General features: G+C 38.6%; 3 protein-coding genes across 3 annotated transcripts; 1 reads left to right on the top strand and 2 right to left on the bottom strand.

Annotated features, from left to right (window-relative positions):
• The first annotated feature begins 66 nt into the window (after nt 1-66).
• LOC122641389 (fatty acyl-CoA reductase 2, chloroplastic-like) lies at nt 67-895 on the top strand. Its single transcript, XM_043834599.1, has 2 exons — nt 67-457; nt 627-895. The coding sequence occupies exons 1-2, from the start codon at nt 72-74 to the stop codon at nt 793-795; spliced, it is 555 nt and encodes a 184-aa protein (XP_043690534.1). The 5' UTR covers nt 67-71; the 3' UTR covers nt 796-895.
• A 768-nt stretch (nt 896-1,663) lies between these two features.
• LOC122641667 (histone-lysine N-methyltransferase ATXR4-like) lies at nt 1,664-6,516 on the bottom strand. The gene is made up of 7 exons (XM_043834955.1): nt 6,113-6,516; nt 5,252-5,307; nt 4,381-4,507; nt 3,772-3,841; nt 3,483-3,662; nt 1,904-1,975; nt 1,664-1,780 (listed from the first exon to the last, which is right to left on the bottom strand). Exons 1-7 carry the CDS (start codon nt 6,485-6,487, stop codon nt 1,689-1,691), a joined length of 972 nt encoding a protein of 323 aa, XP_043690890.1. The 5' UTR covers nt 6,488-6,516; the 3' UTR covers nt 1,664-1,688.
• A 4,519-nt stretch (nt 6,517-11,035) lies between these two features.
• LOC122641656 lies at nt 11,036-13,603 on the bottom strand. The gene is made up of 3 exons (XM_043834943.1): nt 13,092-13,603; nt 12,655-13,002; nt 11,036-11,771 (listed from the first exon to the last, which is right to left on the bottom strand). The coding sequence occupies exons 1-3, from the start codon at nt 13,296-13,298 to the stop codon at nt 11,244-11,246; spliced, it is 1,083 nt and encodes a 360-aa protein (XP_043690878.1). The 5' UTR covers nt 13,299-13,603; the 3' UTR covers nt 11,036-11,243.
• Nucleotides 13,604-13,879: the final 276 nt, after the last annotated feature.

The raw sequence follows: 13,879 nt of genomic DNA, 5'->3' as shown, positions 1-13,879 counted from the left end.
TATATGGAACTAAGCATAATATGCAAGAACTAAGCTTCATTTTTTATATGATTGTGAATAGGTCCCATGACATGGTTGTAAATGCAACCTTGGCAGCCATGGCAAAGCATGGCGCAGCAAGGAAACCGGAGATGAGCATTTATCATGTTGCTTCATCTGTGGTGAACCCACTACTGTTCCAAGACCTGGCTAGATTCCTCTACGAACACTTCAGTTCCACTCCTTACATGGACTCAAAGGGAAACCCAATTCATGTCCCAACAATGAAGCTCTTCAATTCCATGGATGATTTCTCCTCACATATTTGGAGGGATGCCATCCAAAGAAGTCAGCAAGTAGCTGCAGCTGCTTCCAATGGGAAACTGTCTCGTAAACTCGAAATTGCATGCAAGAAATCGATGGAACAAGCAAAATACCTGGCTAGCATATATGAACCATACACTTTCTATGGAGGAAGGTCAGGAGCTAAACCTGTTCAAATTTACAATACATACATATATATATATATATATATATATATATATATATATATATATATATATATATATATATATATTACTGTGATTTTCTTCTATTCTTTTCAGAGATTCTACTGACTTGGGAACATTAAAAAAAATATATATCAGGTTTGATAATACCAACACACAGAAGCTAATGGAGGAACTGTCAGAAGAGGAGAGAAGGAGCTTTGGATTTGATGTAAGGAGAATAGATTGGCAGCATTATGTGTCTAACATTCATATTCCAGGTCTGAGAAGGCATGTAATGAAGGGGAGAGGATGTCTGGATAATTAGACCTTCTGTTTCATAGGAATTGGTTGTAATGTCCTTTTAATCCTGGTAAATAATGAGAAGAGGAAATATAATAGCTCACATGAATTGAATTCATACTTCATACCTTCATGTTCTTTCTCTTCTGTAATCAATGGCCTCTCATTGTAGAAGCCATAACCAATGGGTTTACCACCTAATTAATCACTTTTAAGTCTCTACTACCTAAGCTTGGGATTGAATCCCATCTTTAACTTGTGTCTACGTCAGTGCTCCCTATGCTAATAATAGATACACAACACACACACATATGTTACTCTCCTCTCTAAATCCAAAAAATATTCTACATTCGTTGTTTGTATGTTTAAATAGTCAAATGATATCTCTACACAGATCGAAGATGCAAGACCATTCATCAAAATAGATGGGGATGGGGAGGTGAAGAGCAAGAGTGCATAGAAGAAAAGACCATTCATCAAAATAGTTACACAGAGAAACAGGGACTCCAAAAACAAGATATCTATTTCTAAATCAATTTCAAGAATAGATTTTATCCCCTTCATTTGATACTTTCTATCTCCTTTCCCCATCCTTTATAGTTTCTTTAAATTGAAAGGAGTTTGCAGAGCAGGTCTTATCTATCAAATGTAATACAGGGCTATATTTACTTTTCACTAATGGACTGTGTCATCAAGCCTGTAGCTCAAAACTCCAAACAGATATAATTACGTTAAAACCTTCCTTAAAACTCTCGGGCTCGCTTGCACCCCAGCTTAACCATCAAGCACGTAATACCACACCCATGACACACCCAAAGGGGTGCTCTTGGCAAAATTAATTGGGAACCATCCATATTTAGATGTTAAATCATGCCTCCAGCAGTTTTTTCCTAATCACCAGACATACACCGAAGACAATTACAGCGAAACCGAACCCTTCAAACAGCAGTTCTTGTCGAAAGCATCATGATTCATGCTCACATCGATGTAGCAGATGCGAAGCTCCTCACCTGATCCAAATAAGTATCCAAATGCAACACCACAAAAACATTCATGAACGTCGTTAGCAGTTCCATGATATGATAGCAACACATTGTATTGATACAACGAGTCCATATTGGCAAATCTTGTACCTGCTTCAATATCACGCAGGGCTTTCAATCTTGCATCCACATTCTCGATCCAAATAATATGCACATTGGGATCTGAAATTATAAAAATTAAAGTCTACTCAGCCATGTCATCTTCATTGAAATTGAAGAACACTCCTGTGCAAAATCTAAAATGTCAGACTTTCAGAACAAAATTCCACAAAGAGAGAGAGAGAGAGAGAAGGGTTTCCAAGGAAAGTCAGCAGCCATTCAGAGGTATGTTTATGGTCTCCCAGACCCAGGTCCACCCATCCTCAACCAAAGAAAAGAAGAGGCCATAATTTTATATGGAGGGACACCTGGGTTTGGCTAGATGTAATGTTTGTAGCATATGCTTTGCAGTAAATGACAGCCTTCAAAATGTTGATCTCATTTTATTGAGAGGGGAGGGAGGAGGTGAGAAATCAGTTCTGTGCAATAAACCATTGGCTACATAGTAGTGCAAAGGTGAGGTGAGGAACAAGGAAGGATCTGTATGAGTCTATGCCAACCATCCATGCCTTCATGGCCAAGATTCTGTCCTGTGTATACTCAGGGATAAACAAAGGGTATAGAAAACAGTTTATCATATTGTGAAAAACTTGAGGAAAAGCTGCAAGTTGTTCGCACCTTCTGAGTGGATTAGCCTTCTTCAGCAAACAACACGGGTGGAAAGAAGTCAAGAAAGAACGTAGAGAGTGTCATATCCTCCTCTTCTATGAGTATTTTGAATGTGAGGCAACCTTCTTCAAGACAATACATATTTATATTAGACAATGGGGTAAGTTACACCCAATATAGGGATATTGATTGGTCAGTTCCAGTTGGTCTGGCCTTATGAGACTGGTTGACCTATATGAATTGGTGTCGAGAGTCCAGACTGAAACTGTTTATTTAATTGCTGGTTGGTATTCATTCATTAATCTATATTCAGTCAATCAGTCTGCATTCGAATTCATTTAGGTTGGATTGAGACTGGTTGAGTATTTGCAAAACTTTAACCCAAGACCTAGACTGAAGGTTTTCAATTGGGCACTAGGAAGAATTTGAGTTTCCTGAGATTCCATGAGTATTATTTGGATGAGGACTACTCAATCCCAAATTATTGGATGTAGGTAGTAAGTGCATCTTTCAGAATATAAACCTTTTAAAATATCATCTCAAATGTTTGCAGTTCCTTTTATGGGTTCTTTACAAGGATAGTGTCTGGTGACAGGCTAGAGGTTTATTATAACACAAATTCTTTGAAACTGAAGAAAAATTAGGGGATACAATAAATCATTGAAATTTTTTTACCAACATAATAGTTAAAGCTAAACCGCATCAAAACATGTGACAAATTTTAATTGAAGTTATTGTATCCTTAACAAGAAGATCTCCTCAATGCTTTAGTCACTTAGGTGCAGAAGAATGCAATTGATTACCACAGTTTCATGCATAACAAACAGGTAGACATCATAAACATCAGCATGCCCTTTAAACTGATGAAATAGTTCTAGTTCTTATTTTTATTTTTGGGGTGAGCAACACTGATGAATGTTATACCACAGACTTGATTGAGAAGGTAGAAAAAATAGCTTACCACAGTCATGATTGTAGAAAGATGGAAGCATATAAACAGCATTTCCAACAGCAGCTTCAGCTTCAACGGAGGCTGATGCTGATAAAAGTAAATCCTCATATGATCCTCCAACCAATTCAATGCGAAAAGCATTGATACGAATCCGTGCCAACACACCAGAGTACCATTCCTTGGTTAGAACTAGTTATGTCAAGATAACATCAGTCTTAAAGGATGTTAAGCAGAGGCAAGACTAGCAAAGGAAAGAAATGTGATTCATGAGGATTAATCTTCACTACAATGAGGATACATGCCATCATTTCATTCTTAATTCCCCCATTCACCAAAGCATGCCTCAGCAAGCAAAATTCCTCTTCCATCTGAAGTACACTATGACATATATAAGATGATTTTAACAAGAAATAAACCATAAACAGGAAAAGCTACCAAAGTTATTGTAATAATCTGCTCTAGATATATATCAACAAATCCAACGACGCGCGGTCTACACAAATTAAGTGCTTCCATTCCAATCTATCTGTAGGAATACTAAAATTAGCATTTAGAAGCTAGATGCTAGTCCCCCTCCCACTCCTTTCATTCAATCCTCTATGTAACATTTAGAAAAAGGGGTTTGCACTCTCTTATCACATAGAGAGAATAATCAAACCCTACCAGGAGGAAGAAACAACATAAAAAAAAAATGTTGACCATGATGACAATCATTGCTTGAACACAAAGGTTCAGTTAAAAATATTACCTGATTAGTACCAAGATTGCTGTTGTTTTTTTAGATGCATTAACAATGAATACTCAAGTTTCTATTTCTTTAACCTACATTTAAAGCAATATCATTTACATATTTATGCCTATAAGAGCACTTCCAAAATATAGATTTCTTACTTTGTGGGATTCTCACCTTTGAAATCATTTCAGGGGATAGATAAGCAGGTTGAAGTACATCGAGGGTGTCTGATGATGTTGTACCAGATATAATCATGCAAGCCAACCGCTTTACCAGTAGTGGATACTTCAAACCTTGGATTCTTCAAAACAAGAAGAAATGCACATTAATAGGTAGAAACCATTTGATGATTTCCAACAAACCCTATAATAAATCTGGCTGGTAGAAAACAGATGATATGATTCTCAAGAAAGCAATTCACTGCAATAATTAACTGCTTGGGTTCAATTCACATATTGGTTTTACCATGACCCATGAATGAAATAACCACAATTACCAAATCAAGAAGGATTTGGATCAGACAATCTAGTGAACCACATTTATTTTGAATTAAGTTAAGAACAAAATGATATTTCCCTAAATATGCCAGTGAAACGTGTTACCCATTACCAATATGAAATCAACCATATCATACTGGAAGAATAACCATTACTAAATAGAAATCAACCATATCTTCCTGTAGGAAGCTTCTTAAAGAATCAACTATCAAAACTGCACCCTCTAATAATCCGAAGTTACCGAATTGGAGTCCAACCATTAACTTCTAGTAAAATTGCCAAGGCAGAACCACGTTTGTTATCATTATTTGGATCTAATTTCAAATATCTAAAGAGGAAAAATCCAATGAAGAAACATTCACACAGAAGAGGAACGTGGAAGAAAAGCAAGAACCAAGGAAATCAATCACGTCCAAAGAGAAACAAATGATGCTAGGTTCATTTGAAAAGCAAGTACTTAGGAAATCAATCACGTCCAAAGAGAAACAAATGAAGCTAGATTCATCTTACAAGAAAATGACATCCAAAAGTTTGAGAGACTTCCTTACCTACAGTACTCATTATATGGTGACCAATCTGCTCTCTTTTCAACTTCCAGAAAAGCCTACAGTAATACAAGTTATGCATAAATTTAAATAACTACCATTCTTCACAAATAAATAGGTAGTCAGATGCTCATTGTGAAAAAACAATGACAATGTAATCCTGGTGTTAGAAGTACACTAATTGAGCTCATAGTGACCACTACAATTCAAGCACTGCACAATATGTGAGCAGTGGGATATGTCAATCTATATTGTCCACATTTTATCTACTTCGAGATTTGTAAATTCATCCTTTTCTGACACAGGTTTCAAGCACAAATGTATTACAAAACAAACATCCGATACAACAGAAAATAAGAGCAAGCTCTATGCTAGTAAAACAAGCATGCTATAATATGAAATAAATCATTACAGAAACTATCTACCAAATTGGTTTCTCTCAATTAGCTTTTTTTTTTTCTTTATTTTGGGTGGACCAGAAATAATATGAAATAGCCATGAAGAAACGGGTTCTGAACTCATTGCTTCTCACAAATGCAACCTTAGCTCTTCCACAAATTCTCTTTCAGGCCACCAAAACCACCACAAATTGGGATTGCCAACAGTGAATTGGAGTGGGTGAACTTTGAAAAATATGCATAGTAATCCAAATAGCCAACAGGCCAGCCAACTCAAAAAAAAACTAAAATTTGTGAGAATTTGCCTTCTCATGTTCTTTTCATACAAGTAAAGAAGAATAAGATTGCTATTGTCTTCCTTCTTAAATTCTCAATGGAACTAACTATCAAAGAGATACCAATTTTTCACTTCTTGTGTATAGCCAAACTGTAACAACCCATACACAATAGTAGACTATAGGATCACCTTTGAGTGCTCTCTGCATTGGTCGCTGCACAGAGGAACGGTTAAAGCATCAGACGATTGAGCGGTTGGGAGCTTCCTGAGGCAAAAATAGCAGACCTTGTTGAGAAGGGAGAGGGAAGGATGAGATACTAAGGGTTTTGCTGTGTGGATGAGATCACCGGCACCAATTCTCCGAGTTGCGAACACTCCCCTCCCCGCCGACTCAGTGAACGAAACTTGGATGGGAGGTGGGCCAGGTGGCGAAGGCTGGCCAGGGCTATTGTTATTACAGGCAGCGAAGTGGGAAAGGAGACGAAGCATGCGGTGGTGGCATTGCTGGTTCTTCTTCGTCTTCAGTGTCAAAGCCCAACGGCCATAACTGACCACCGGAGGCATCTCGTCTTCTTCTCCTGACGAAGCTTCTTCTTCCTCTTCTCCTGTTTTCTTTCATTTTTAAAAACATTGATCAAAACAAACAGAGCTTAGGGTTTTAATATAAGGACATTCTAAATGTCACTATGCCAAGGGTAATTCACTATTGCAGCACATCGGTAAGCATAAATTTTTAGTTCACAGTATCGGTCATCACCGGTGAAATCGATTCTGGTACTGATACGTATCGGCCGTATCTACCTGAATCGGATGGATGGTTTTGCCCTCAAAGATATTGGTATCGAATATAGCCAATATCGATACGGATTGGTCGAGATGTCATTGCGATACTAATTCCTAAAATTCTGTGGGTAAAGATCAAGCAAACATCTCATTGATACAATTTTCCACTTAAAATGAGCAAATGAAGTTGCTAAAAATCCCCCGGGCAAGAGATCTCTACTTGGTCCCATAGTCTTTGCACAAGCGACTGGGCCAATGGAGGGAGCATGCTTGGGAATCTACCCAGGGGCAGAGGCGTCATCTCACTATGCCCTGCGAGATGCCGTAGGAAACACCACCAAATAGAGATCTTTTTCCAAAATCACAATTACAAAAGATGTCATTATCTATTTTATATTAATTTCCATATGATAGTATTTTCGTAATGGGCAAGAGATCTCTACTTGGTCGCATGATGTTTACACAAGCGTTTGGACCAATGAGTGAGCATGCTTGAGTATCTATCTAGGGGGCAGAGACATCATCTCACGGTGACCTGTAAGAGGGCGTAGGATACACCACCAATTAGAGATCTTTTTCCTTAATTTTGTAATTTAGGGAAAAAGTTCTCTATCCGGGAGTATGGCCTACGTCAACACTCCCATGAGCCTATCTCTCTCCTTCCCATGTGAAAAGTCATCTCTACCCCCTTGTTTTTAGGAGGAGAGAGAAAACTGCTTCCCTTTATTATAACTTTCAATCAAAGTTTGAACCACATACTTACTTATTTTGGGAAATAAATTAATATACCCGTTGAGATGAATGTGAAATCTTCCATCACATTGACTAACCTAACCCATGTACTATCAAGGGGTAAATAGTGAAGCATTATTATACTAAATGACAAATAGAGACAAGATTGAGTATGTATCACCTATGATGAAGGAGGAATCCCCTCACTACTGAAATAAAGATAAGATTTCTAACGGATGTAACTGAGGAAGATTTCCACATCATATTCTATTTTTGCTGCTAGTGCATGGCTTTCGTGAAAAAATTTGAGAGGAAGAGGTTGTGTTAACTGGGACGCAGGAGATCATTTTGTTGTAGTTCAAACATCAGCTTCCATTACATCCATAGATCTCAAAATATTTTTGCTGATTTTCTTGCATCTGAGTCATCTAGACTTGGATTATCAAAAGTTGGGTGGGGCGCGGGGCAATCCCGCAGTTTCACTGGAAACACTAGTTTTGTTACTTCCAGGAGATTCTCTAAGAAGCTTTCCTTTAATAAATTTTTTTCTCTTTTGACCCAAAGAGGTATCTTCAACCTTAGAATAACAAATATTTGGTTTGTAAGAAACAAAGTAATTCGCGGTCTAGCAATAGCTGAACCCCTCTTTGTTATCATAAATTCTTTCAAATGGCTTTCTGATTTAAATTTACATATCCTCCCATGTTTGATTCATCTCTATGTGATCAAAATATATGTACTCAAACTGACTCAGCACTTCCTGATGTATCTAACTATGATTTGCAATTCCTTGTTTTATGTTGTGCAGGCCTTTTTGAACCTTCAGTAGGCTTAACAGGTTGGATATATTGCTTTTTGCTAGATGGTCAAAGTGTTATAACATCTGCACGATTTTCATATTCAATTGACAAAATGGAGGCTGAGCTAATTGAAATTTTGTAGGAATGAAAACACGCTTAGAAGGATGGAATCCATCTCAAAGAAATATGGTTCATCAATAACTATAGACTAAATGACCTTTTGAATCCTCAAGGAAATATGTATATCCCCTAGAACCTAACCCTTCTTTTCTTTGAACTAGCTGAAGTAACTTCATACTTCTCATCTATAAATTTTGTATATATAAAAAACCCAATGGTCTAAGTCACTACAATCGTGAGCTCTTTTTTGCCTTAGAAATAGAACCACTATACATCCCTTCTTATATGATGTACAAACCTTCTTTTTTTTTTAATTTATAGATCTTTTTGTTTTTCATTAAAAAAACAAAAAAACCCTCTTAACCTTAGAACAACAATATAAGGTGAATTTATTATGATACAAGTCTAAACACAAGGTCAAATCATCGACGGTCTGAAAGGAATGTAGGGACATTATCCAACGATGGACTGATCTAATGAGCAAAAGCTGAAAAGCTTAGGACATTTGCTTGCTATTCACCATAACCTTTGATATTCCTTTTGTCAAGTACATGATGCATGAGTCTTGGCATAGGAGACATGAGGTCCACCCTTACCAAAGAATATATACCATAAAGTGCAAAAATACAAACACTTGGGAATGGAATCCTCACAACAACAAAGGCTTAGCCGCAACACCCTTGCTTCAATTTCCTTGGTTGTTTCACACATCAGGGATGGTCAATGGTCCCCTCTTGCACACCCACTTTAGCTATTGAATTCAATTGATTCCTTGCATATGCGCACGGGTGGACCTGGCGATCCAATCAGGACCGATTTGGATTGATCCGATTTACTGAATTCCTACAACTTAAGTCTCCACCTCCCATTTCCAGTCCTTTCTTCCTTCATTCCTCCCCCAAGTATTTGAACTCACACCTCCTCCATTAGATGTCTCTTTTAGACACATCGAAACCTCCTCGTCGGTCCCTAGGGTTCTCAAATCCATTGTTGAATCTACAAGTTTTTTGAAGGTGTGAAGCAGTTGTTGGACAACCGTCAGATCCATTTGATTGTTGGATAGAAAGGTCATGGTCTAGTTCAGAGACAAGTTTAATCAAAGTGTCCTCCCATGAATTGTCATTCATCTCTATGTATGTTAATCCACGCCTAAGGTATGTAGTTCGATCACTAACATGCACTCTCACATAGCTTTAGATTTTCAAAGCGTTGTTTTGCCATGCGAAAAACTCATGTAGGGTTGAAACTTAACATATGAGCAGAAGACCCAGAAATATTAGATACCATCCCCTAATCCCCCCTCCCCCCGCTATTATACAAGCTCTTAATCCAAAAAAAATTAGATACCATCTGATGTGCCACACGTTTAAAGTGTGCATATAGAAAAGGATCCTACTATGGACGTGTAGAACCACAATTCCCTAAATTTATTGACTAGACGGTTTAAAAAGATACGAAATAGATTCCCACACCGGCAGTACGGTGATTCTTATCCACACCCTCTCACATCTTGATAATATAAGATTCACACTGACACTCTTGTCTATCTAACAATGTTGACTAAATCGTTTCCGCACCATGATTGATATGGCGTGGGAGATTTCCCCTACACCGGCTGCGGGGTGTGGAACCCTCTCCCCTACACCAACTCATGTCTTGAGCTATGGTTGAAGGGTTTAATCAATAGCCATCCAAGTCAATTTTGACTGATTTGAGAAAAATGAAGTTTACTTGATTGTTTATAGATATTCAAAAGTAGGTTGAACAGTTCAATTGTCTTACATGGGCTTTGATCTGGTGTCTTAGACCAATTGGTTGATGGTTCGACCAGGTCGGCTGTGAAAACTAACAATGAGAATGAAAGCTTACCCTCTCAACAAACCTGGTTCTGCAGGTCATTTCATGCCAGTGAGTTAGTTTATCTCACCAACTAAAGTAAACTATCCTTACTTTATCTCATTCCCTACTTTCCACTTTCTATTAAAGATAATAAAAAGGAGAACTGTTCATCTAATCATCTATAGGAGTGGGGGGGAGGGGGAAGGGCTGCAGCCTTACATGCTCTTCTTTTGACAAAAGTATATCTGCACACTCCGCATGAACATGAAAGGAAAAGTAGCTTTGATCTCACACACTATTGATTCACTTTCATTTCATTTTGACTCTCACTCCAAGAGAGAGAGAGGTGTGGCTCTCAGAACCTTCCCATGTGCCTCTCTTTCAGCAAGAGAAAAGATCCAAAACTTGATAGAATGACACTAGCTGACATGGTACAATTATGTATGGATATTATGCTTGACCTCTTGCACTACTCACTTGATAGACCCATTTGTGGAATTGGGCCCTAATCAGAGATCCCTGTCTACTAATGAATCATTAGACATTTTTGCAGATCTTGACCATAAAAAAATATGCTTTTCAACTTTTATCATATGGGTCATGGATGATAGATGCAATGTTTGTGGCAGATCATGTGTTTTATGTTAATAGACTAAAGACTGTTCACTAATAAAGAAACATTTTAAAGTTGTGTCCAAGGTTTAGAATAATAGCTGCAGTCTTTGAAATGAGATGTTTAGTTTAATGGGTTTAAAGACAAAATATTTACATCAAATTGGTTCTAAATAGTTAAAAAGGATACAAGTCAAGGATGTTATATAATATACTTCAACATCAATTGAGACTTCAAAAGAGTCAAAAGGACATATACATAAGAGCACTACAGAGATTCACAGGAAGGAAGATGAAAACAAAGATTGTATGATCACTTATTGAATATTTACACAGAATTAATTGGAGGGTTAATCCTCTTCCAATTGGTTTCTTTGTTTCTGAAACTCTTAATATCAGATTGGAGTTGTAGGAATGTGAGCAGATGATGCTTGTCAACACCGATGTAATGGCGATTTCCAATCAAGCTTCTCCTTTGGATAGCCTTGCCGGACTTCTTCCGGTGGGATGAAACAATCCATGGAGAGACCATGTACATTAAAGACGACATCGTCGATTGTCCATGTCTCTTCTAGCCTTGTAATTATAGGACCCTTCACATTGTTTCCAAACCTTACTAAGCTTACAGTGGAGTGACCTGAGTGAGCTATCATCACACCATCCACAGCTCTATAATCTTCCATTCTTGATCCCATTGTGGTCTCCCAATAAGTAGGTTGTGAACCTGGTGACTGAATCCTTGTCAAGTAAGAGTCCTCTAGATACACAAGCAAACCACTTCTTTGGCTGAAGTAACCAAAGATAACATGTTTGATGATCTCTGCTGTGCTATCACTCCTCTCAGCCAAGGCAACATCATCAGCAGCCAATTTCAACATGAAACAATCTTCTCCAGCCATTGGCTTCTCCCCCATGTACTGGGCAGTAGAGAACAAAGCTGCCATTGTTAAAGGATCAAGTCCCTACACCAAACAGCAATTGTAATTGTAATTCAGACATTTTTTGGGTCACATTTTGATTTAAGAACTTTGTTCTTTGAACAACCCCTCCCCCCTACTCCACTGTTTCAAAAATTGGAATTTGATCTCGAACTGATTGATTCATATCAGAATCAGCCTGATTGATCCCAATTCTGGATGTTCCAGAGCGGCTGATTCTAGGGTTTTTGGGATTGATTCGACCCCCATTGTGAGTTTAAAATTTTTCCCCTACTCTCTCCTCAACAGGGTTATAGGTATCAGTATATACTAATACGATATCGATATGGATCAGCTGGAATTCAGCTGTATCGGGCAAGTATCAGGCGTAATTTAAAACTGAACCACTATTTTTCTTTATACACCCGATCTGTATAGGTATCATTTCAATATCAGGCTCCGATTATATCGATAAGTATCGGCTGATATGCCCAATACGTATACCAATACTTAGAACCATGCTCAACAGTTCATCAGCTATACTATACTTTGGACCAGTATTGCAATATTGCTATTTGCTAACCAAAGTTCAATTCATTAAGGGACCCACAAGCAAAGATTTTGTGGGTCCTCTTGAGGATACTTCAGGCGATCATAGCCGTCCATATAGTCTTTATTGTCCTTGAATATACTCAAGTGCCCACTATGCATGAGCAGGAATCACATGCAATCACTATGTCCTACCATATGTTTCTGAAAGTTTAATTAGAGAAATGCAGGGTCACAGTGAAAAATCAAATCAAATCAAATACATAATTGCATGTAAAGGGCTGTCCTAAAGTGGAAACTTGCACAGAAAGCAAAGAAATTTTTTTTTTTTTTTTTGGGTTTTGGTGGGGATGGGGAATCAAAGAGCAACGACACCTGCCTGAAGTGCACGGCGGAGAGGGCGAACGCCGCCTTTGGCAGTGTGAGCGCCGAGCCAAGGAGTGTGTCTCCAGGCCACATTGCCGTCACTGCCGGCGACGACTTTGTGGCCACCAACGACCAGCTCTACCAGCCACTTATCTGGAAACATTTGCCAGACCACGAAGCATCCCCTCTGTGAAACTCCAGTAGCTGGAGTTGCAGCGACATGTGAGGGAGATGCAAGCTCCTCTACCATCGCCATCTTCACTTTCCCTACTATATAGATGCTCTTCACTGTCCCCTCTATTTTCCTACAACCAGTCGCCGCAGTGAAGTGCTGGATTATATATTGTGCCGACGATTCCACCTGCGTAGCAAAATTGGTTTAGACTTTAGAAACAGAGAAGCAAAGAGAAGAAGAAATCAATTAGTATAGTATAGAGTAAGTAACTTAACGTCTTTGATGGATTGTGTTGGGGGAACAGAGACAGGGGAGAGAGGGCAACCCAGAACACTCAAAAGGATCTTGAGATCGGACTTCTTGTTGAAGAGGAGTGGGAAAGGGTTCTTGAGCCAATTTCGCCATGCCTGACCTTTCCTTGAGCTGCTCTTTGTGTCGTCTTCATTGATTGGTTCTTCAGAGAGTGGTTCTAGACGACCCATCTGATTGTTTTGGCAGATTTGATGGTTGTAGCGATTGATGACCCTTTTGTATATCGATTGGAAAGGAATACGAGCGTGTGCAATAACATAAGAGAGCTAGAGAGAGACAGACTTAAAAAGAAAGTTGCAGAAGGTGAGGAGCACTAAACTCTACTAAACTGAAGGGTGGTGGCCCTCTTCTGTTCTGGGTGGGAAGTGGGAACACGAGAAGGAGCTTTTAAGGCAGGCAAGGCAGGCGAGGGGTCCATATCTTCCTTTGTAATTATGCACTTCAAGTGTTCGGTAAAATTTTGGAAAGACCTTTTAGATGGAGTGCTTTAGGGTGTAAGAAAATGGTCATAGGTGACTTTTATAAGGAAGCAAATCCTAAGATTCCAATCCAAGGGTTATAAATCCCACTCTACAGGTTGCAATTTGTTCCAAGCCTCCATCCATGGCTCCAAACTCCAAAGCTTCCACTGTGGTTGTTAATGACGGTAATGGTAAATATGCCCCAAGTGTCCATCACTGACAGGGTGGCTAGGAAACCTGAAACAAAAAGGACTGATGGCCCACTGATATAGTTTAGCAGGACACATAGT

This window comes from Telopea speciosissima, chromosome 10, assembly GCF_018873765.1.
Source record: "Telopea speciosissima isolate NSW1024214 ecotype Mountain lineage chromosome 10, Tspe_v1, whole genome shotgun sequence".
Taxonomy (NCBI): domain Eukaryota; kingdom Viridiplantae; phylum Streptophyta; class Magnoliopsida; order Proteales; family Proteaceae; genus Telopea; species Telopea speciosissima.
The sequence above is the reverse complement of the archived record's forward strand: the minus strand, read 5'-3'. Positions and strand labels throughout refer to the sequence as shown.